Genomic DNA, 25,621 nt, shown 5'->3' with positions numbered 1-25,621 from the left:
TTTTATTTCTGACCTTCCCGTTTCTCAAAAGATGTCAGTCATTTGGGTGGTCTGTGATCGCTTTTCTAAGATGGTCCATCTGGTACCCTTGTCTAAATTGCCTTCCTCCTCTGATTTGGTGCCTTTGTTCTTCCAGCATGTGGTTCGTTTGTATGGCATTCCAGAGAATATTGTTTCTGACAGAGGTTCCCAGTTTGTTTCGAGGTTTTGGCGAGCCTTTTGTGGTAGGATGGGCATTGACTTGTCTTTTTCCTCGGCTTTCCATCCTCAGACTAATGGCCAGACCGAACGAACCAATCAGACCTTGGAAACATATCTGAGATGCTTTGTTTCTGCTGATCAGGATGACTGGGTGTCCTTTTTGCCTTTGGCTGAGTTCGCCCTTAATAATCGGGCCAGCTCGGCTACCTTGGTTTCGCCGTTTTTCTGCAATTCTGGGTTCCATCCTCGTTTCTCTTCAGGACAGGTTGAGTCTTCGAACTGTCCTGGTGTGGATACTGTGGTGGACAGGTTGCAGCAGATTTGGACTCAGGTAGTGGACAATTTGACCTTGTCCCAGGAGAAGGCTCAACTTTTCGCTAATCGCAGACGCCGTGTGGGTCCCCGACTTCGTATTGGGGATCTGGTTTGGTTATCTTCTCGTCATATTCCTATGAAGGTTTCCTCTCCTAAGTTTAAACCTCGTTTTATTGGTCCGTATAGGATTTCTAAGGTTCTTAATCCTGTGTCTTTTCATCTGACCCTTCCAGATTCTTTTTCCATACATAACGTATTCCATAGGTCATTGTTGCGGAGATACGTGGCACCTATGGTCCCATCTGTTGAGCCTCCTGCCCCGGTTTTGGTGGAGGGGGAATTGGAGTATATTGTGGAGAAGATTTTGGATTCTCGTGTTTCAAGACGGAAACTCCAGTATCTGGTTAAATGGAAGGGTTATGCTCAGGAAGATAATTCCTGGGTTTTTGCCTCTGATGTCCATGCTCCCGATCTTGTTCGTGCCTTTCATGTGGCTCATCCTGGTCGGCCTGGGGGCTCTGGTGAGGGTTCGGTGACCCCTCCTCAAGGGGGGGGGGGTACTGTTGTGAATTCTGTGGCAGAGTTCACTCCTGTGGTCACAAGTGGTACTTCGGCTGATTCTCTCTGGGAGCTTCCGTTTGTGGAGGAAAGTGGTACTGCAGCTTCTGAGTTTCCTCCCTCAGGTGATCTGGTGAGGTCGTTAGCTGCTTCTCTACTTAACTCCACCTGATGCTTTGATCCATGCTTCCTGTCAATGTTCCAGTGTTGGACTTGTGTTTCTCTGGATCATTCCTGTGGCCTGCTGCTCTGCATAGCTAAGTGCTTCTTTGCTATTTGTTGCTATTTTTTCTGTCCAGCTTGTCTATTTGTTTTGCTGGAAGCTCTGGGATGCAAAGGGTGTACCTCCGTGCCGTTAGTTCGGTACGGAGGGTCTTTTTGCCCCCTTTGCGTGGTTTTCTTTAGGGTTTTGTGTAGACCGCAAAGTTATCTTTCCTATCCTCGTTCTGTCTAGAATATCGGGCCTCACTTTGCTGAATCTATTTCATCCCTACGTTTGTCTTTTCATCTTACTCACAGTCATTATATGTGGGGGCTGCCTTTTCCTTTGGGGTATTTCTCTGAGGCAAGGTAGGCTTATTTTTCTATCTTCAGGCTAGTTAGTTTCTCAGGCTGTGCCGAGTTGCATAGGGAGCGTTAGGCGCAATCCACAGCTGCCTCTAGTTGTGTTTGGAGAGGATCAGGAATTGCGGTCTACAGAGTTTCCACGTCTCAGAGCTCGTTCTATTATTTTGGGTTATTGTCAGATCACTGTATGTGCTCTGATCGCTATGTACATTGTGTTACTGAATTGCCTATCATAACAGTCCCCCCCTGGGACAAAGTAATAAAGTAAAAAAAATGATGTGTAAAAAATTTTTTTTTCAAATTCCTAAATAAAAAAATCTTTATATATATTGTTCCCATAAATACATTTCTTTATCTAAATTAAAAAAAAAAAAGTACACATATTTAGTATCGCCGCATCCGTAACGACCCGACCTATAAAACTATTCCACTAGTTAACCCCTTCAGTGAACACCGTAAATGTTGTGAATTCTGCTTTTGGGCTCCCTCCGGTGGTTGTAGGTGGTAATGCAGTTGTCTCTGGGCTGCAGTCCTGGACAGGTGTATCTGCTGATTGCAGTTCTGACTGGGGTATTTAGGTTTGCAGGACTCATTAGTCCTTGCCTGTTGTCATGTTTCTTGGGAAGTGTTGGATCCCTGTCTGGCTTCTCCTGCTTAGCTGCCAATTCAGAAAAGATAAGTGTCTGTTTCTTTTTCTATGGCACACAAGCTGTGTGCTTGTTTTTTGATTGTATTCCTGCTCTGAGTTTAGTAGTCTCTGGAGTTGCATATATACGTTCCACGTCTTTAGTTAGATGGAGGAATTTTTTGTATAATCTGCTGTGGATATTTTTGGAAGGGTTTTAATACTGACCGCACAGAACTCTGTGCTATCCTTTCCTATTTTAGCTAGAGTGGCCTCTTGTGCTAAATCCTGTTTTCTGACTGTGTCTTTCCTCTCCTACTCACAGCCAATATTTGTGGGGCGCTGCCTATCCTTTGGGGTTCTGCTCCGAGGCAAGGTAGTATTCCTATTTCCATCTTTAGGGGTATTTAGTCCTCCGGTTGTGACAAGGTGTCAAGGGCTTGTTAGGTACACCTCACGACTACTTCTAGTTGCGGTGTTAAGATCAGGATTTGCGGTCAGTATAGTTACCACCTACTCCAGTGAAAGTTTTCATGCTGCTCCAAGGTCACCGGATCATAACACGTAAAAAAACAAAAAAAAACCCAAGGCAAAAAACAACGCTTTATTATCATACTGCAGAACAAAAAATGGAATAACACGCAATCAGAAAGACGGATATAAATAACAATGGTACCGCTGAAAATGTAATCTTGTCCCGCAAAAAAACAAGCCATCATACAGCATCATCAGCGAAAAAAGTAAAAGTTACAGTCCTCACAATAAAGCGATGCAAAAATAATTATTTTTTTCTATAAAATAGTTTTCATCGTATAAAAGTGCCAAAACATAAAAAAGACGTAAATGAGATATCGATGTAATCGTACTGATCCGAAGAATAAAACTGCTTTATCTATTTTACCAAACGTGGAACGGTATAAGCGCCCCCCCCAGAAAAGAAATTCATGAGTAGCTGGTTTTTGGTCATTCAGCCACACAAAAATCAGTATAAAAAGCGATCAAAAAATGTCACATGCCCGAAAATTTTATCAATAAAAACGTCAACTCATCCCGCAAAAAACAAGACCTCACATGGCTCTGTGGACCAAAATATGGAAAAATTATAGGTCTCAAAATGTGGCAACGCAAAAAATATTTTTTGCAATAAAAAGCGTCTTTTAGTGTGTAACAGCTGCAAATCATAAAAACCCGCAAAAAAACCCGCTATAAAAGTAAATCAAACCCCGCTTCATCACCCCCTTAGTTAGGGAAACATAAAAAAATTAAAAAAAGTATTTATTTCCATTTTTCCATTAGGGTTAGGGCTAGGGTTAGGGTTGGGGTTAGGGTTGGGGTTAGGGCTAGGGTTGGGGCTAGGGTTAGGGCTAAAGTTAGGGTTAGGGCTGTGGCTAAAGTTAGGGTTAGGGTTGGGGCTAAAGTTAAGGTTAGGGTTGGGGCTAAAGTTAATTAGGGTTGGGGCTAAAGTTAGTTAGGGTTGGGGCTAAAGTTAGGTTTGGGGCTAAAGTTAGGGTTGTGGTTTGGATTACATTTACGGTTGGGATTAGAGTTAGGGGTGTGTCAGGGTTAGGGGTGTATTATGACCTGGTGGTTAGGAGCACCCGGCACGACCTGATAGTTAAACTGACACAAGACAAGCTCTGGGATGTGGGAGCTCAGCTGACCGCAACCCCTAATCCTATCACACACACTAGAAATAGCCGTGGAGCGTTCCTGACTCTCCCTAGACGCCTCTTCACAGCCTAAGAGCTAGCTAGCCCTAGAGATAGAAAATAAAGCCTACCTTGCCTCAGAGAGTTAAGATGAAGTCACAAACATAGAAATGAAACAGATTTCAGCAAAGGGAGGCCAGACTTACTAAACAGACAGAGGATAGGAAAGGTATCTTTGCGGTCAGCACAAAAAACTACAAAAGACCACACAGAGTGTGCAAAAAGACCTCCGCACCGACTAACGGTGCGGAGATGCCACTCTGCATCCCAGAGCTTCCAGCTAGCAAGACAAAATCATGATAACCAGCTGGACAAGGAAACAGTGAACAAATAATAACTATCAGGAACTTAGCTTCTGCTGGAGAAGACAGGTCACCAGAAAGATCCAAGAGCGAACTGAACCAATGCAGGAACATTGACAGCTGGCATGGAGTAACGATCTGAGTGGAGTTAAATAGAGCAGCCAACCAAAGGATAAACCACGTCACCTGTGTAAGGAACCTCAGAAGCAGCAGCTTCACTCACAGCCACTAGAGGGAGTCCATGGACAGAACTCGCCGAAGTACCATTCACGACCACAGGAGGGAGCTCGACAACAGAATTCACAACAGGGGTGTGGTTAGGGTTATGGTTGGGATTAGGGTTAGGGGTGTGTTTGGGATAGGGTTTCAGTTAGAATTGGGGGTTTCCACTGTTTAGGCACATCAGGGCTCCCCAAACACGACATGGCGTCCGATCTCAATTCCAGCCAATTCTGCGTTGAAAAAGTAAAACAGTGCTCCTTCCCTTCCGAGTTCTCCCGTGTGCCCAAACAGGGGTTTACCCCAACATATGGGATATCAGCATACTCAGGACAAATTACGCAACAACTATTGGGGTCCAATTTCTCTTGTTACCCATGGGAAAATAAAAATTTGGGGAGCTAAAAAAAACCTTTTTGTGGGAAAAAAAAATAATTTTTATTTTCACGACTGCGTTATAAACTGTAGTGAAACACTTGGGGGTTCAAAGCTGTCAAAACCCATCTAGATAAGTTCCTTGGGGGGGTCTAGTTTCCAAAATGGTGTCACTTCTGGGGGGTTTCTACTGTTTAGGTGCATCAGAGGCTCTGCAAATGCAACATGATGCCTGCAGACCAATCCAAGTCTGCATTCCAAATGGCGCTCCTTCCCTTCCGAGCTCTGCCATGCGCCCAAAACGGTGGTTTCCCCCCCCACATATGGGGTATCAGCGTACTTGGGACAATTGGACAACAACTTTTGGGGTCCAATTTCTCCTGTTACCCTTGGATAAATACCAAACTGGGGGCTAAAAAATAATTTTTGTGGAAAAAAATGATTCTTTATTTTCATGGCTCTACATTATAAACTGTAGTGAAACACTTGGGGGTTCAAAGTTCTCACAACACATCTAGATAAGTTCCTTGGGGAGTCTAGTTTTCAAAATGGTGTCACTTCTGGGGGGTTTCTACTGTTTAGATGCATCAGGGGCTCTGCAAATGCAACGTGACGCCTGCAGACCAATCTATCTAAGTCTGCATTCCAAATGGTGCTCCTTCCCTTCCGAGCTGTGCCATGCGCCCAAACGGTGGATTACCCCCACATATGGGTTATCAGCGTACTCAGGACAAATTGGATAATAACTTTTGGGGTCGAATTTCTCCTGTTACTCTTGGGAAAATATAAAACTGGGGGTTAAAATTAATTTTTGTGAAAAAAAAAAAGAATTTTTATTTTCACGGCTCTGCATTATAAAATGTAGTGAAACACTTGAGGGTTCAAAGCTGTCAAAACACAGCTAGATAAGTTCCTTATGGGGTCTACTTTCCAAAATGGTGTCGCTTGTGGGGGGTTTCAATGTTTAGGCACATTAGGGGCTCTCCAAACCAACATGGCGTCCCATCTCAATTCCAGTCAATTTTGCATTGAAAAGTCAAACGGCGCTCCTTCCCTTCCGAGCTCTGCCACGCGCCCAAACAGTGGTTTACCCCCACATGTGGGGTATCGGCATACTCAGAACAAATGTCACAACAACTTTTGGGGTCCAATTTCTTCTCTTACTCTTGGTAAAATAAAAAATTGGGGGCGAAAAGATCATATTTGTGAAAAAATATGATATTTTATTTTTATGGCTCTGCATTATAAACTTCTGTGAAGCACTTGGTGGGTTAAAATGCTCCCCACACATCTAGATAAGTTCCTTAGGGGGTCCACTTTCCAAAATGGTGTTACTTGTGTTTTTTTTTATGTTTTGGCACATCAGGGGCTCTCGAAACGCAACATGGCGTCCTATCTCAATTCCAGTCAATTTTGCATTGAAAAGTCAAACGGCGCTCCTTCCCTTCCGAGCTCTGCCATGCGCCCAAACATTGGTTTACCCCCAAATATGGGGTATCAGCGTACTCAGAAAAAATTGTACAACAACTTTTGGGGTCCATTTTCTCCTGTTACCCTTGGTAAAATAAAACAAATTGGAGCTGAAGTAAATTTTTTGTGAAAAAAAGTTAAATGTTAATTTTTTTTAAACATTCCAAAAATTCCTGTAAATCACCTGAAGGGTTAATAAACTTCTTGATAATGGTTTTGAGTACCCTGAGGGGTGCAGTTTTTATAATGGTGTCACATTTGGGTATTTTCTAAAGGTACTGTCACACTAGACGATATCGCTAGCGATCCGTGACGTTGCAGCGTCCTCGCTAGCGATATCGTCCAGTGTGACAGGCAGCAGCGATCAGGCCCCTGCTGGGAGATCGCTGGTCGGGGAAGAAAGTCCAGAACTTTATTTCGTCGCTGGACTCCCCGCAGACATCGCTGAATCGGTGTGTGTGACACCGATTCAGCGATGTCTTCACTGGTATCCAGGGTAAACATCGGGTAACTAAGCGCAGGGCCGCGCTTAGTAACCCGATGTTTACCCTGGTTACCATCGTAAAAAAACAAACAGTACATACTTACATTCAGCTGTCTGTCCCTTGCCGTCTGGTTCCTGCAATGACTGCTGGCCGCAAAGTGAAAGTGAAAGCACAGCCACAGCGGTGAGTCACCGCTGTGTGACTCACCGCTGTGCTGTGCTTTCACTTTCACTTTGCGGCCAGCAGTCAGTGCAGCAAACAGACGGCAAGGGACAGACAGCTGAATGTAAGTATGTAGTGTTTGTTTTTTTACGATGGTAACCAGGGTAAACATCGGGTTACTAAGCGCGGCCCTGCGCTTAGTTACCCGATGTTTACCCTGATTACCGGGGACCTCGGGATCGTTGGTCGCTGGAGAGCGGTCTGTGTGACAGCTCTCCAGCGACCAAACAGCGACGCTGCAGCGATCCGGATCGTTGTCGGTATCGCTGCAGCGTCGCTTAGTGTGACGGTACCTTATCATATAGACCCCTCAAAATGACTTCAAATGTGATGTGGTCCCTAAAAAATATTGGTGTTGTAAAAATGAGAAATTGCTGGTCAACTTTTAACCCGTATAACTCCCTAACAGAAAGAAATTTTGGTTCCAAAATTGTGCTGATGTAAAGTAGACATGTGGGAAATGTTACTTATTAATTATTTTGTGTGAAATATGTATGTGATTTAAGGGCATAAAAGTTAAAAGTTGGAAAATTGCAAAATTTTTGCCAAATTTCCGTTTTTTTTCACAAATAAATTATAAGTTATATCGAAGAAATTTTACCACTATCATGAAGTACAATATGTGACGAAAAAACAGTGTCAGAATCGCCAAGATCCGTTGAAGCGTTCCAGAGTTATAACCTCATAAATGGACAGTGGTCAGAATTGTAAAAATTGGCCCGGTCATTAACGTGCAAACAACCCTTGGGGCTTAAGGCGTTAAAGACATTCCATGCCCACGATGCGTGCACAGATGTGGGGCGCGTCTCTCCAGACTGGAGCATGTCAATTTATCTTTATTTGTCTCTGCAAGATAAATTTCACCCATACAATGTACTGGACGTGAACACATGCAGATTCACCTCAGTTCAATAGTCAGCAGCAGACATGTGCTGCGTCCAAAGCGCTGCCGATTACTGAGCCTACCCTAAAGAGGATGGGAAACAAGGGTTGAACAACTTCAATATTGTCAATTGCGCTCATTTAGCGTCCTGGACTTAGCACTTGTAAATACAACAGAAAAGTTTCTGTGTGATGGTGCGATATATTAGCATTTGGGGCCCCCCTTTTTTAACTTTTGCCCATGGTCCCACTTTGTCTAAAACCGGCCCTGTGTATGTCATACTACTACCACTGTGTAAACCATTCTACTACCATAAAACAGTGCGTACACCGTACTGCTACCACAGTGCGTACACCGTACTGCTTCCACAGTGCGTACACCGTACTGCTACCACAGTGTGTACACCGTACTGCTTCCAGTGTGTACACCGTACTGCTACCACAGTGTGTACACCGTACTGCTACCAGTGTGTACACCGTACTGCTTCCACAGTGTGTACATCGTCCTGCTACCAGTGTGTACACCGTACTGCTTCCACAGTGTGTACACCGTACTGCTTCCAGTGTGTACACCGTACTGCTAACACAGTGTGTACACCGTACTACTACCACAGTGTGTGCACCATTCTAACACAGAGTGTACACCGTACTGCTACCATGGTGCATACACCGTACTGCTACCACGGGACGTACACTGTACTGCTACCAGTGTGACACCATACTATCACAGTGCATGCACCATACTGCTACCAGTGTGACACCATACTATCACAGTGCATGCACCATACTGCTACCAGTGTGACACCATACTACCACAGTGCGTGCACCGTACTGCTACCAGTGTTACACCGTACTACCACAGTGCATATACCGTACTGCTACCAGTGTTACACCATACTACCACAGTACGTACATTATACTGCTACCAGTGTGACACCATACTACCACAGTGCGTACACCGTACTGCTACCACGGGGCGTACACCGTACTGCTACCACAGTGCATATACCGTACTGCTACCAGTGTTACACCATGCTACCACAGTACGTACATTATACTGCTACCAGTGTGACACCATACTACCACAGTGCGTACACCGTACTGCTACCACGGGGCGTACATCGTACTGCTACCACAGTGCATACACCGTACTGCTACCAGTGTACCACCATACTACCACAGTACGTACACCATACTGCTACCAGTGTGACACCATACTACCACAGTGCGTACACCGTACTGCTACCAGTGTGACACCATACTACCACAGTGCGTACACCGTACTGCTACCAGTGTGACACCATACTAGCACAGTGCGTACACCATACTGCTACCAGTGTGACACCATACTACCACAGTGCGTACACCGTACTGCTACCAGTGTGACACCATACTACCACAGTGCGTACACCATACTGCTACCAGTGTGACACCATACAACCACAGTGCGTACACCTTACTGCTACCAGTGTGACACCATACTACCACAGTGCGTACACCGTACTGCTACCAGTGTGACACCATACTACAACAGTGTGACAACGTACTGCTACCACCGTGGATGCACCGTACTACCACAGTGCATATACCATACTGCTACCGCAACCTGCTCTGCTCCAGACAAAAAGAATCCCATGGAAACACAACAAAAACACATGCAGCAGGGGGCGTGGAAATAGGCTGACTCCGCCCACCCAACGCGATGTTGTGGAAGCTACAGAGGAGCACACTGCACGCACGAATCATAACAAATAAAGAAGAGCTCGGCCACTGCGCCTGCGCACATCCAGCCCCCGTGACCGGCCAAAACATCAATAGGAAAAGGCTTCCGAGTGTCAGCTAATGTCTGATTCACTGTTACCAGCAGCCCACGCGTGTTCACAGCAAACTTCTCAGTCATGTGGCCCCTGCTGTGCCCGGAATCAGTGCTGCCTCCTGTAGATGATGGCGTCAGCGGCCGCACAGCCTGCATGGCTTCCGTGTACTTTGTAGAGCGGACCTGTGATCAGTAACTTTGTATTGTTGTGTGGTGCAGCTTCTCCCCTCAGCACAATGCACTGCGGACTACCGGCCCTGTAGAGCGGAGCCGCGCACTGTATACCCCTGCTCCATCACAACATGGAGGCAAAGAGCGCGACAAGAAGAAGATTGGTGTGTACACCTGAGTGTGGGGGCGTCAGTGCGGTCCCTGTCCTGTGGGGGGCTGTGTGCTACTACTACTATGGGGGGCTGTGTGCTCATTACTACTATGGGGGGCTGTGTGCTCATTACTACTATGGGGGCTGTGTCAGTGTGCTCATTACTACTATGGGGGCTGTGTCAGTGTGCTCATTACTACTATGGGGGCTGTGTCAGTGTGCTCATTACTACTATGGGGGGGGGCTGTGTCAGTGTGCTCATTACTACTATGGGGGGGGGGGGGGCTGTGTGCTCATTACTACTATGGGGGCTGTGTCAGTGTGCTCATTACTACTATGGGGGGGGGGGCTGTGTGCTCATTACTACTATGGGGGCTGTGTCACTGTGCTCATTACTACTATGGGGGGGGGGGCTGTGTGCTCATTACTACTATGGGGGCTGTGTCAGTGTGCTCATTACTACTATGGGGGCTGTGTCAGTGTGCTCATTACTACTATGGGGGCTGTGTCAGTGTGCTCATTACTACGGGGGCTGTGTCAGTGTGCTCATTACTACTATGGGGGGGGGCTGTGTGCTCATTACTACTATGGGGGCTGTGTCAGTGTGCTCATTACTACGGGGGCTGTGTCAGTGTGCTCATTACTACTATGGGGGGGGGCTGTGTGCTCATTACTACTATGGGGGCTGTGTCAGTGTGCTCATTACTACGGGGGCTGTGTCAGTGTGCTCATTACTACTATGGGGGGGGGGCTGTGTGCTCATTACTACTATGGGAGCTGTGTCAGTGTGCTCATTACTACTATGGGGGGCTGTGTCAGTGTGCTCATTACTACTATGGGGGGCTGTGTCAGTGTGCTCATTACTACTATGGGGGCTGTGTCAGTGTGCTCATTACTACTACGGGGGCTGTGTCAGTGTGCTCATTACTACGGGGGCTGTGTCAGTGTGCTCATTACTACTATGGGGGGCTGTGTCAGTGTGCTCATTACTACTATGGGGGCTGTGTCAGTGTGCTCATTACTACTATGGGGGCTGTGTCAGTGTGCTCATTACTACTACGGGGGCTGTGTCAGTGTGCTCATTACTACGGGGGCTGTGTCAGTGTGCTCATTACTACTATGGGGGGCTGTGTCAGTGTGCTCATTACTACTACGGGGGCTGTGTCAGTGTGCTCATTACTACGGGGGCTGTGTCAGTGTGCTCATTACTACTATGGGGGGCTGTGTCAGTGTGCTCATTACTACTACGGGGGCTGTGTCAGTGTGCTCATTACTACTATGGGGGCTGTGTCAGTGTGCTCATTACTACTATGGGGGCTGTGTCAGTGTGCTCATTACTACTATGGGGGGCTGTGTCAGTGTGCTCATTACTACGGGGGCTGTGTCAGTGTGCTCATTACTACTATGGGGGGGGCTGTGTGTCAGTGTGCTCATTACTACTATGGGGGGCTGTGTCAGTGTGCTCATTACTACTATGGGGCTGTGTCAGTGTGCTCATTACTACTATGGGGCTGTGTCAGTGTGCTCATTACTACTATGGGGGGGGCTGTGTCAGTGTGCTCATTACTACTATGGGGGGGCTGTGTCAGTGTGCTCATTACTACTATGGGGGCTGTGTCAGTGTGCTCATTACTACTATGGGGGGGGGGCTGTGTCAGTGTGCTCATTACTACTATGGGGGGGGGGGGGCTGTGTGCTCATTAATACTATGGGGGCTGTGTGCTCATTACTACTATGGGGGCTGTGTCAGTGTGCTCATTACTACTATGGGGGGGGGGCTGTGTCAGTGTGCTCATTACTACTATGGGGGCTGTGTGCTCATTACTACTATGGGGGCTGTGTCAGTGTGCTCATTACTACTATGGGGGCTGTGTCAGTGTGCTCATTACTACTATGGGGGGGGCTGTGTGTCAGTGTGCTCATTACTACTATGGGGGGCTGTGTCAGTGTGCTCATTACTACTATGGGGGGCTGTGTCAGTGTGCTCATTACTACTATGGGGGGCTGTGTCAGTGTGCTCATTACTACTATGGGGGCTGTGTCAGTGTGCTCATTACTACTATGGGGGGGGCTGTGTCAGTGTGCTCATTACTACTATGGGGGGGGCTGTGTCAGTGTGCTCATTACTACTATGGGGGCTGTGTCAGTGTGCTCATTACTACTATGGGGGCTGTGTCAGTGTGCTCATTACTACTATGGGGGCTGTGTCAGTGTGCTCATTACTACTATGGGGGCTGTGTCAGTGTGCTCATTACTACTATGGGGGCTGTGTCAGTGTGCTCATTACTACTATGGGGGGGGCTGTGTGTCAGTGTGCTCATTACTACTATGGGGGGGGCTGTGTGTCAGTGTGCTCATTACTACTATGGGGCTGTGTCAGTGTGCTCATTACTACTATGGGGCTGTGTCAGTGTGCTCATTACTACTATGGGGGGGGCTGTGTCAGTGTGCTCGCTGCTGTGCTGGGGGGGGTCTGTCAGTGTGCTCATTACTACTATGGGGGGGCTGTGTCAGTGTGCTCATTACTACTATGGGGGGGCTGTGTCAGTGTGCTCGCTGCTGTGCTGGGGGGTCTGTGTCAGTGTGCTCATTACTACTATGGGGGGGCTGTGTCAGTGTGCTCATTACTACTATGGGGGCTGTGTCAGAGTGCTTATTACTACTATGGGGGCTGTGTCAGTGTGCTCACTGTTGCAGTGCAATGGGGGGCTGTGTCTGTGCTCACTGTTGCTGTGCTATGGGGGGCTGTGCCAGTGTGCTCACTGCTGCTGTGCTGTGGGGGAGCTGTGTCAGTGTGTTCATTACTACTATGGGGGGCTGTGTCTGTGCTCACTGTTGCTGTGCTATGGGGGGCTGTGTCAGTGTGCTCACTGCTGCTGTGCTGTGGGGGAGCTGTGTCAGTGTGCCCACTGTTGCTGTGCTATGGGGGGGCTGTGTCAGTGTTGCTGTCAGTGTTCTCAGTGTTGATGTGCTGTGAGGGGCTGTGTCAGTATAGTCACTGCTGTGGGGGGGCTGTGTCAGTGTGCTCACTGGTGTTTTGTTGTGGGGGGCGGCTGTGTCTGTGTGTGGGGGCTGTCAGTATTGTCACGGCAGCTGGGGGGGGGGGGGCGCCTGTGTCAGTGTGCTCATTGTTGCTTTGCTATGGGGGGCTGTGTCAGTGTGCTCACTGTTGCTGTTCCAGGACATAGCTTTGCTATGGGAGGCTGTCAGTGTGCTCACTGTTGCTTTGCTATGGGAGGCTGTCAGTGTGCTCACTGTTGCTGTGCTATGGGAGGTGCCTGTGTCAGTGTGCTCACTGTTTCTGTGCTATGGGAGGTGCCTGTGTCAGTGTGCTCACTGCTGCTGTGCTGGGGGGCTGTGTCAGTGTGTTCATTACTACTAATGGGGGGCTGTGTCAGTGTGCTCACTGTTGCTTTGCAATGGGTGGGGCTGTGTCGGTGTGCTCACTGTTGCTGTGCTATTGTGGGGCAATGTCAGTGTGCTCACTGTTGCTGTGCTATGGGTGGGGCTGTGTCAGTGTGCTTACTGTGGCTTTGCTATTGGGGACTGTCAGTGTGCTCACTGTTGCTGTACTATGGGGGGGCAATGTCAGTGTGCTCCCTGCAGTGTGAGGCTGTGTCAGTGTGCTCACTGTTGCTGTACTATGGGGGGCAATGTCAGTGTGCTCCCTGCAGTGTGAGGCTGTGTCAGTGTGCTCACTGTTGCTGTACTATGGGGGGCAATGTCAGTGTGCTCACTGTTGCTGTGCTATGGGTGGGGCTGTGTCGGTGTGCTCACTGTTGCTGTGCTATTGGGGGGCAATGTCAGTGTGCTCACTGTTGCTGTGCTATGGGTGGGGCTGTGTCGGTGTGCTCACTGTTGCTGTGCTATTGGGGGGCAATGTCAGTGTGCTCACTGTTGCTGTGCTATGGGTGGGGCTGTGTCGGTGTGCTCACTGTTGCTGTGCTATTGGGGGGCAATGTCAGTGTGCTCACTGTTGCTGTGCTATGGGTGGGGCTGTGTCGGTGTGCTCACTGTTGCTGTGCTATTGGGGGGCAATGTCAGTGTGCTCACTGTTGCTGTGCTATGGGTGGGGCTGTGTCGGTGTGCTCACTGTTGCTGTGCTATTGGGGGGCAATGTCAGTGTGCTCACTGTTGCTGTGCTATGGGTGGGGCTGTGTCGGTGTGCTCACTGTTGCTGTGCTATTGGGGGGCAATGTCAGTGTGCTCACTGTTGCTGTGCTATGGGTGGGGCTGTGTCGGTGTGCTCACTGTTGCTGTGCTATTGGGGGGCAATGTCAGTGTGCTCACTGTTGCTGTGCTATGGGTGGGGCTGTGTCGGTGTGCTCACTGTTGCTGTGCTATTGGGGGGCAATGTCAGTGTGCTCACTGTTGCTGTGCTATGGGTGGGGCTGTGTCAGTGTGCTTACTGTGGCTTTGCTATTGGGGACTGTCAGTGTGCTCACTGTTGCTGTACTATGGGGGGCAATGTCAGCGTGCTCCCTGCAGTGTGAGGCTGTGTCAGTGTGCTCACTGTTGCTGTACTATGGGGGGCAATGTCAGCGTGCTCCCTGCAGTGTGAGGCTGTGTCAGTGGGCTCAGCTGGCTGCTCGCATGGCTTTGTTATGGTCTGTGCCGTAGCTGTGTGTTGTCCCCTGCTGGCGGCTGAGGAAGGAACAGCTGCTCTCCGCGCCCCCTGGAGACAGGCCCTGGCGCACAATGCTCGGAGCTCCAGCGGGCTCCCATTACCACACATGGCATCATGTAAATGTCCTGCGTGCCTTACGTCACCCGCGCGGTGCCTGCAGTGCTGATTGCTTTATATCGGGCCGCTCACTATACCGTGCACATAGTGGGCTGCACTCATATGTAATTTATGCTAATCTGCATCTCCCAGCGGGTGACTTTTGTGTCTGAGCTCGTCCATGTCTGTTCTCCCCACAGAGGACCATTGGCCGGACACAGTACGCAGAGAACGAGCTGTCTGACGTGGAGGACATGGTCAGCATCCGCGGCTTCAGCCTGGAGCAGAAGCTGAGCAGCAACAACTACCGAGGGGACTTTGTGCAGTACATGGACGGCAGAGGTAGTGATGGCTGCAGTCCCGGGGCCGTTATGTGCCGCTCTTTACCTCAGCGCTGCCCGCACGTGTCACATTGGAGCGGGTTTGAATTTCCCGCCAGAAATGTGCACAGTAATGAGCCAGACGTGAGAGGCGCAGAGCTGAGGGAGGCGGCAGATCTGCGGCCCTGCAGGGAGTGGCCGGGGCTGGTGTCACGGTGTTGCCAGGGCTCACTCACACTTGGGCAGTGGGCACTGATGTTTCATGGGCGCAGAGTTGCCACCGTCCACAAATTCCAGGACAGTAGTAACAATAGGGCACTTTATTGTCCATGTCCCTTAAAAAATAATGTGAGGCGTCCCTGATTTTTTTTTTTTTTATGCTGAAGTAACTTGTACTGGTAATTTTGACAACTATTTTACAGCGAATGCAGCTAATGACGCAATATTAGAATTATGTGCTGTAGACTTGTATTTTCTGCCTGTGATTTTTTTTTTTGTTGATAAACTATACAGAAACAAATTAAAATTGAAGTTGGCACCCCAGGGTTATTATTTTTAAATCATTTTTTCCACAATTAAATTGGTACAAATTAGCATTTTGTGCTTGTATTCAGCGCGGCATAGTCACGGAAAGCTGCAGTAATGTGTTACCCTACAGCAGGGGTGGGGAACCTCAGGCCCCGGGGCCATTTATAGCCCTCAATGACCTTTTATCAGGCCCCCGAGCAGATTCTCAGGGTCTGCATTCTTGGTGGGCAGGGAGCTGTATTTCGATTACAACCAGCTCATTAATTTCTTCTTGCTCTGTTAGCACACACAGGCAGTGTTCACTACTGAACACTGGAGGGCATGCAATGAAAGATTATGTCCTGAAACCAGTGCCAGAGTAAGGATGCACTTTGTGGGTGGAGTTTGTACGGCCCCCGAAGGATGGTATAAATATCCAAATGGCCCTTGGTAGAGGGAAAAAAAAAGATTCCCCACCCCTGGTCTAGAGAGAAAGAGTCCCATAGTTGTCCTATCACAGGCCTGCTGGTGTTCGGTTACTGGCACATGCTGTGCGGATAAGACATGATGGAAACGTCCCTCAGGATCACTCACCAGCTCAGCCTCTGAAGCATTTCCATAGATCCTCTCACCCAAATGTGTCAAAAGTTTCAGAACTAAATTAAAGGGGAATCTGTCACCAGAAAAAAATGCTATCAACTTGCAGATATGCGGTTAATCTGCAGGGTAATAGCGTTATTAACCTACCCACACTTAGCCAAACATTGCGGAGAGAAAATTAACTTTATTCTCCCCAGCAGCATTCGGGTTCCAGTCACGGGGGTGGCGCTAATGCGGGTTCAGTCACCACTCTGTGTATGGAGAGCAGTGACTGTAACTGCGCCCCGTCACTGACTGACAGCCAGCCTCAATGCAGAGCTGCTGTCAGTCAGGGCCGGGAGCACAGTTAGGGTATGTGCACACGATGCAAATTTAGTGCCGAACTGCTGCAGAACTGCACTGTGATTTACAGTACAATGTAAATCAATGTGAAAAAAAGCTGCGCGGAAACGCTGCAGATTTCAAAGTGCATGTCACTTCTTTTGTGCAGTTCTGCAGCGTTTCTGCACCCCTCCACTATAGAAATCCACAGTGGTAAAATCTGCTCAAAAACTGCACCAAAAAACGCATAAAAAATGCACCTGCGGATTCTGCCAGGAGATGCAGATTTAGTGCAGAAAACTCTGCACAACATTTCCTACGTGTGCACATAGCCTTACAGCCACTGCTCTCCATACACAGAGTGGTGACTGAACTGGCACTGCCCCCATGACTGAAGCCGGAATGCAGGGTTCAGTTAAGTGCAGGCACCTGGCAGATTAACCCCATATCTTTAGTTGAATACTGCTAATACTGCAGGTTAACCCCTTAGTGACCACCAAGAAGATTTTTTTAAATTTTTTCTAACCTTAGCAATGAGACTAGCATCCCGATGGGCTACAATCCAGCAGCTGTCGGCTGTACACTATAGCTGACAACTTGCTGCATCAGCCACGATCAGTGTTGGCACCAACTATTGTCGTTTAACCCCTTAAAGGGAACCTGTCACCACTTTTCTGTCCTACCAGCTAAAAATATTTAATTCAATGGCAGCTATGCATTCCCTAAATACTTATGTAACCCCCTGACTCCCCATGTATCACCCATAAAAACCTGTTATATTTCTCCCGTTATGTATGCTAACAGGGTCCGTCCGGTCCGATGGACGTGACTTCGGTTCTCTCACTCCACCCCTCTCCTCGGCTGCGGCACGCAGACCTTGATGTGGATGACGCAGAAATATAAAAGGTTTATATGGGTGATACATGGTGAGTCAGGGGGTTACATAAATATTTAGGGAATGCATAGCTGACACTGAATAAAATTATACTTTAATCCCTATCTGACCTCGGACGGGATAGTACGTCCGAGGTCAGATCCCCTGCTTTGATGCAGGGCTCCGCGGTGAGCCCGCATCAAAGCCGGGACATGTCAGCTGTTTTGAACAGCTGACATGTGCCCGTAATAGGCGCGGGCAGAATCGCGATCTGCCCGCACCTATTAACTAGTTAAATGCCGCTGTCAAACGCAGACAGCGGCATTTAACTACCGCTTCCGGCCGGGCGGCCGGAAATGACGTCATCGCCGACCCCCGTCACATGATCGGGGATCGGCGATGCGTCTCCATTGTAACCATAGAGGTCTTTTAGACCTCTATGGTTACTGATCGCCGGTGGCTGTGAGCGCCACCCTGTGGTCGGCGCTCACAGCACACCTCCATTTCTGCTACATAGCAGCGATCAGCAGATCGCTGCTATGTAGCAGAGGCGATCGGGTTGTGCCTGCTTCTAGCCTCCCATGGAGGCTATTGAAGCATGGCAAAAGTAAAAAAAAAAAAAAGTTGAAAAAAAGTTAAAAAAATAAAAAAAATATAAAAGTTTAAATCACCCCCCTTTCGCCCCAATCAAAATAAATCAATAAAAAAAATATAAAATCTACACATATTTGGTATCGCCGCGCTCAGAATCGCCCGATCTATCAATTAAAAAAAAGCATTAGCGATCAGGTTAAACAGCGTAGCGGGAAAAAAATTAAAAACGCCAGAATTAGGTTTTTTTGGTCGCCGCGACATTGCATTAAAATGCAATAACGGGCGATCAAAAGAACGTATCTGCACCGAAATACTATCATTAAAAACGTCATCTCGGCACGCAAAAAATAAGCCCTCAACCGACCCCAGATCACGAAAAATGGAGACGCTACAGGTATCGGAAAATGGCGCAATTTTTTTTTTTTAGCAAAGTTTGGAATTTTTTTTTCACCACTTAGATAAAAAATAACCTAGTCATGTTAGATGTCTATGAATTCGTAATGACCTAGAGAATCATAACGGCAGGTCAGTTTTAGCATTTAGTGAACCTAGCAAAAAAGCCAAACAAAAAACAAGTGTGGGATTGCACTTTTTTTGCAATTTCACCGCACTTGGAATTTTTTACCCGTTTTCTAGTACACGATATGCTAAAATCAATGATGTCGTTCAAAGGTACAACTCGTCCCGCAAAAAATAAGCCCTCACATGACCATATTGATGGAAAAATAAAAAAGTTATGGCTCTGGGAAGGAGGGGAGTGAAAAACGAACACGGAAAAACGAAAAATCCCAAGGTCATGAAGGGGTTAAGCTGGTAGGACAGAAAAGTGGTGACAAATTCCCTTTAACCCCTTAACGACCAGGGGTATTTTTTGTTTTGCATTTTCATTTCGTGCTCCCCTTCCCAGAGCCATAACTTTTTTTATTTTTTGGTCAAAATAGCCATGAGAGGGCTTGTTTTTTGAGGGTCGAGTTGTACTTTTGAATGACACCATTGGTTTTACCATGTCGTGTAAGGCTACTTTCACATTTTCATCGGTACGGACCCGTCGCAATGCGTCGGGCCGACAGACGTTGTGAAATTACTGCACGACGTGGGCAGCGGTTGCAGTTTTTTAACGCATCCGCTGCCCATTCTGCAGTCTGGGGAGGAGGGGGAGGAGTTTCAGCCACGCATGCGCGGTCGAAAATGGCGGATGGGGCGCACAAAAAAAGGTTACATTGAACTTTTTTTCTGCGCCGCGTACGCTAAAACACGACGGATCCGTCGCACGACGGACGCGACGTGTGGCGATCCGTCGCTAATACAAGTCTATCGGCAACAAACGCATCCTGCAAGCACATTTGCAGGATCCATTTTTTTGCCCAAACCGACGGATTGCGACAGAGGACAAAAGACGGAGGTGTGAAAGTAGCCTTATAGAAAACAGATAAAAAATGGCAAGTGCCTTCACCCAGCCCCAGATCCCGAAAAACGGAGACACTACGCGTCTCGGAAAATGGCAACTTTTCTTTTTTTTTTTTTCAGCACTTAGATAAAAAAGAACCTAGACAGGTTTGGTGTCTATGAACTCGTAATGACCTGCAGAATCATAATGGCAGGTCAGTTTTAGCATTTAGTGAACCTAGTAAAAAGCCAAACAAAAAAGTGTGGGATTGCACTTTTTTTGCAATTTCACCCCACTTTGATTTTTTTTTTTCCAGTACATGATATGTTAAAACCAATGGTGTCGTTCAAAATGACAACTCGTCATGCAAAATGACAAGCAGTCACGTGGCATGTGTTTCGAAAACCTATCTCAAAATCAATGGGCTATGTGGAAGCATTCCAGAGTTATTATTATGTAAATTGACACTGGTCAGATTTTAAAAAAATGGCTCTGTCACTAAGGGGTTAATAGCCTTTTTTTTTTTTTTTTTTTTTCCCCTGGTGACCTGTTCCCTTCAAGGGTGTTGTCCTGCTTTAAAGATTATTGCTCCACAAGCTTGGAGTTGGGGGAGGGCGTCCTGGACACTGTCCCCATTGCTACAGTCTTTGTTGATCGGGTGCAGTGGTGACGTCACGGTGACAGCGCTGTAGCCAAATTGCTAAACTCCTTTGCCCTGCTGATGTACGGTACAAGTCACTGAACTCATTCATTGGCTTCATCATTGTGGATATGATATGATGTCTCCTGCAAAAATAGAAGCAGTGCCAAAGCTGGGCAGGGTGAAGTTCACGTGGCTCCGGTTTGGCTACCACAGACTGCCAAGGTGACCACTAGACAAGGGTACTGGAAAACTTTTTGCTCAAATCTACTATGGAGTAATAATCTTTCAAATGGGACAAATCCTTCTTATCTTTATTTTAAAAGATGTTTTTAAGATATGTTCTCCTGCAGTCTAGCTTTCCTCATAGACTGCACTTCTCTGTGTCCATACAATGGCAACTGATGGAGAAATGTGAGCAGACTTGGGCAAGGACTGTCACATACTTCTCCATCTACTGCTATTCTGAGACAAGGAGAGCTGAACGTGCTGCTACAAAGGATGCACTAACAACTGCCGGAGAACATGTAATCTTTATGTATTAGAAACTGCCACAACATTTTGTATCCATCACATTTTATAAAATGTAAGGCTATGTGCACACGTTGCAGATTTCCTGCAGAACTACAGCATTTTTTTCTGCGCAGAAACGCTGCAGATCTGCAAATGATTTACAGTACAATGTAAGTCAATGGCAAAAAAAAAGCTGTGCTAATGGTGCGGAAAAATCTGCACGGAAAACGCAGCGGATTAACCCCTTCATGACCCAGCCTATTTTGACCTTAATGACCTGGCCGTTTTTTGCAATTCTGACCAGTGTCCCTTTATGAGGTAATAACTCAGGAACGCTTCAATGGATCCTAGCGGTTCTGAGATTGTTTTTTCGTGACATATTGGGCTTCATGTTAGTGGTAAATTTAGGTCAATAAATTGTGCGTTTATTTGTGATAAAAATGGAAATTTGGCGAAAATTTTGAACATTTCGCAATTTTCACAATTTGAATTTTTATTCTGTTAAACCAGAGAGTTATGTGACACAAAATAGTTAATAAATAACATTTCCCACATGTATACTTTACATCAGCACAATTTTGGAAACAAAATTTTTTTTTGCTAGGAAGTTATAAGGGTTAAAATTTGACCAGCGATTTCTCATTTTTACAACGAAATTTACAAAACCATTTTTTTTAGGGACCACCTCACATTTGAAGTCAGTTTACGGGGTCTATATGGCTGAAAATACCCAAAAGTGACACCATTCTAGAAACTGCACCCCTCAAGGTGCACAAAACCACATTCAAGAAGTTTATTAACCCTTCAGGTGCTTCACAGCAGCAGAAGCAACATGGAAGGAAAAAATGAACATTTAACTTTTTAGTCACAAAAATTATATTTTAGCAACAATTTTTTTGATTTCACAATGGTAAAAGGAGAAACTGAACCACGAAAGTTGTTGTCCAATTTATCCTGAGTACGCTGATACCTCATATGTAGGGGTAAACCACTGTTTGGGCGCATGGCAGGGCTTGGAAGGGAAGGAGCGCCATTTGACTTTTTGAATGAAAAATTGGCTCCACTCTTTAGCGGACACCATGTCACGTTTGGGGAGCCCCCGTGTGCCTAAAAATTGGAGCTCCCCCACAAGTGACCCCATTTTGGAAACTAGACACCCCAAGGAACTTATCTAGATGCATAGTGAGTACTTTGAACCCCCAGGTGCTTCACAAATTGATCTGTAAGGCCATGTTCACACAGTGCGTTTTTTTCTGCGGAACCGCAGCGTTTTTGCCTCTGCGGTTCCGCAGCTGTTTTCCATGCAGGGTACAGTACAATGTACCCTATGGAAAACAGGAACCACTGTGCACACGATCCTGAAATTCAGAAAAAAAAGCCGCGCTGAATAGCTGCGGGAAAAAAGAAGTACCATGTCACTTCTTTTTTCGGAGCCGCAGCGGTTCTGCACCCATAGACCTCCATTGTGAGGTCAAACCCGCAGTAAAACCCGCAGATCAAAAATATATCTGCGGGTTTTATTGCGGTTTGTGGTGCCGAACCGCTGCAGCAGGAAGTGCGGGGAAGCGGGCGGAAGTGCGTGGGCGGAGTGTGGCTGCCCCGATCCCACCCCCCCATGCTCCGATGCCCCCCCCGTGCTCCGATGCCCCCCCGTGTCCTAATCTCCCCCCCCTTAGGCTGCCGTCACACTAGCAGTATTTGGTCAGTATTTTACATCAGTATTTGTAAGCCAAAACCAGGAGTGGAACAATTAGAGGAAAAGTATAATAGAAACACATCACCACTTCTGTATTTATCACCCACTCCTGGTTTTGGCTTACAAATACTGATGTAAAATACTGACCAAATACTGCTAGTGTGACGGCAGCCTTATACTTACCCGGCCTCCCGGTGTCCGTCCGGCCGTCTTCTCCCTGGGCGCCGCCATCTTGCAAAATGGCGGGCGCATGCGCAGTGCGCCCGCCGAATCTGCCGGCAGATTCGTTCCAAAGTGCATTTTGATCACTGAGATATAATCTCTCAGTGATCAAAATAAAAAAATAGTAAATGACACCCCCCTCCCCCCCCCCTTTGTCACCCCCATAGGTAGGGACAATAAAAAAATTAAGAATTTTTTTTTTTTTCCACTAAGGTTAGGGGTAGGGTTAGGGTATTTTCAGCCATTTTAACCCTAAAAAACTCCCTAGAAAACACACAGACTCTGCATAGAAAACTGCATAAAAAAACGCATCAAAAAGCGCATCAAAAAAGCACCAAAAAAAGGACCTGCGTTTTCTGCAAAGAGCTGCGGTTTTTTGTCCTGAAAAAAAAGGATTGAAATCAGGAACGTGTGAACATACCCTAAAAATGAAAAAGTACTTTTTTTTCACAAAAAATTTCTTTTCGTCTCAATTTTTTCATTTTCACATGGGCAATAGGATAAAATGGATCCTAAAATTTGTTTGGCAATTTCTCCCGAGTACGCCGATACCTCATATGTGGGGGTAAACCACTGTTTGGGCACACGGCAGGGCTCGGAAGGGAAGGCGCATTTTGACCCCATTTTGGAAACTAGACCCCCCAAGGAACTTATATAGATGCATATTGAGCACTTTAAACTCCCAGGTGCTTCACAGAAGTTTATAACGCAGAGCCATGAAAATAAAAAATAATATTTCTTTCCTCAAAAATGATTTTTTTAGCCTGGAATTTCCTATTTTGCCAAGGGTAATAGGAGAAATTGGACCCCAAATGTTGTTGTCCAGTTTGTCCTGAGTACGCTGATATGCCATATGTGGGGGTAAACCACTGTTTGGGCGCACGGCAGGGCTCGGAAGGGAAGGCACGTCATTTGGCTTTTTAAATGGAAAATTAGCTTCAATCATTAGCGGACACCATGTCACGTTTGGAGAGCCCCTGTGTGCCTAAACATTGGAGATCCCCCACAAATGACCCCATTTTGGAAACTAGACCCCCAAAGGAACTAATCTAGATGTGTGGTGAGGACTTTGAACCCCCAAGTGCTTCACAGAAGTTTATAACGCAGAGCCATGAAAATAATAATTTTCTCAAAAATGATCTTTTAGCCTGCAATTTTTTATTTTCCCAAGGGTAACAGGAGAAACTTGACCCCAAAAGTTGTTGTCCAGTTTCTCCTGAGTACGGTGATACCCCATATGTGGGGGTAAACTACTGTTTGGGCGCATGCCGGGGCTTGGAAGTGAAGTAGTGACGTTTTGAAATGCAGACTTTGATGGAATGCTCTGCGAGCATCACGTTGCGTTTGCAGAGCCCTTGATGTGGCTAAACAGTAGAAACCCCCCACAAGTGACCCCATTTTGGAAACTAGACCCCGAAAGGAACTTATCTAGATGTGTGGTGAGCACTTTGAACCCCCAAGTGCTTCACAGAAGTTTATAACGCAGAGCCGTGAAAGTAATAAATACGTTTTCTTTCCTCAAAAATAATTATTTAGCCCAGAATTTTTTATTTTCCCAAGGGTTACAAGAGAAATTGGACCCCAAAAGTTGTTGTCCAGTTTCTCCTGAGTACGCTGATACCCCATGTGTGGGGGTAAACCACTGTTTGGGCACACGTCGGGGCTCAGAAGGGAAGTAGTGACTTTTGAAATGCAGACTTTGATGGAATGGTCTGCGGGTGTCACGTTGCGTTTGCAGAGCCCCTGGTGTGCCTAAACAGTAGAAACCCCCCACAAGTGACCCCATTTTAGAAACTAGACTCCCCAAGGAACGTATCTAGATATGTGGTGAGCACTTTGAACCCCCAAGTGCTTCACAGACGTTTACAACGCAGAGCCGTGAAAATAAAAAATCATTTTTCTTTCCTCAAAAATGATGTTTTAGCAAGCATTTTTTTATTTTCACAAGGGTAACAGGAGAAATTGGACCCCAATAATTGTTGCGCAGTTTGTCCTGAGTATGATGGTACCCCATATGTGGGGGTAAACCACTGTTTGGGCACACGTCGGGGCTCGGAAGTGAGGGAGCACCATTTGACTTTTTGAATACAAGATTGGCTGGAATCAATGGTGGCGCCATGTTGCGTTTGGAGACCCCTGACGTGCCTAAACAGTGGAAACCCCTCAATTCTAACTCCAACACACCCCTAACCCTAACCACAACCCTAATTCCAACGCTAACCCTAAGACTATGTGCCCACGTTGCGGATTCGTGTGAGATTTTTCAGCATCATTTTTGAAAAATCCGTGGGTAAAAGGCACTGCGTTTTACCTGCGGATTTACCGTGGATTTCCAGTGTTTTTTGTGCGGATTTCACCTGCGGATTCTTATTGAGGAACAGGTGTAAAACGCTGCGGAATCCGCACAAAGAATTGTCATGCTGCGGAAAATACAATGCAGCGTTTCCGCGTGGTATTTTCCGCACCATGGGCACAGTGGATTTGGTTTTCCATAGGTTTACATGATACTGTAAACCTAATGGAACACTGCTGCGAATCCGCACCGTGTGCACATAGCCTAATTCGAAAGGTATGTGCACACGCTGCGGAAAACGCTGAGTTTACAGTTCAATGTAAACCTATGGGAAAACAAAAATCGCTGTACACATGCTGCAGAAAAACTGCACGGAAACGCAGCGGTTTACATTCCGCAGCATGTCGCTTCTTTCTGCGGATTCCACAGCGGTTTTACAAATGCTCCAATAGAAAATCGCAGTTGTAAAACTGCAGTGAAATGCGCAGAAAAACCGCGGTAAATCTGCCATAAATCCGCAGCGGTTTAGCACTGCGGATTTATCAAATCCGCTCCAGAAAAATCCGCAGAGGACCAGAATACGTGTGCACATACCGAAACCCTAACCCTAGTTCTAATCCTAGCCCTAACCCTAACCTTAGTTCTTACCCCAACCTTAGTGGAAGAAAAAAAAAAAATTCTTTATTTTATTATTGTCCCTACCTATGGGGGTGGCAAGGGGGGGGGGGGGTCATTCAGTATTTTTTTTATTTTGATCACTGTGATAGGTTTTATCACAGTGATCAAAATGCACTTGAAACGAATCTTCCGGCCGGCAGATTTGGTGGGCACACTGCGCATGCGCCCGCCATTTTGGAAGATGG

At 46.8% G+C, this 25,621-nt stretch overlaps 1 protein-coding gene and 1 long non-coding RNA gene across 2 annotated transcripts in view; one reads left to right on the top strand and one right to left on the bottom strand.

Moving 5' to 3' along the window:
- The window catches only part of LOC138667149 (uncharacterized), a 93,927-nt gene that overhangs the window by 62,194 nt on the left and 6,112 nt on the right, over positions 1–25,621 (bottom strand). The window lies entirely within an intron of this gene.
- KDM2B (lysine demethylase 2B) overlaps positions 9,731–25,621 on the top strand; it is a 327,868-nt gene continuing 311,977 nt past the window's right edge. The window contains exons 1-2 of the mRNA XM_069755447.1: positions 9,731–10,081; positions 14,992–15,133. Coding sequence (XP_069611548.1) covers positions 10,049–10,081; positions 14,992–15,133 — 175 coding nt within the window. The 5' untranslated portion in view covers positions 9,731–10,048. The remainder of the gene's footprint in view (positions 10,082–14,991; positions 15,134–25,621) is intronic.

The sequence above is a fragment of the Ranitomeya imitator genome, chromosome 1 (genome assembly GCF_032444005.1).
Source record: "Ranitomeya imitator isolate aRanImi1 chromosome 1, aRanImi1.pri, whole genome shotgun sequence".
Taxonomy (NCBI): Eukaryota; Metazoa; Chordata; class Amphibia; order Anura; family Dendrobatidae; genus Ranitomeya; species Ranitomeya imitator.
The sequence above is the reverse complement of the archived record's forward strand: the minus strand, read 5'-3'. Positions and strand labels throughout refer to the sequence as shown.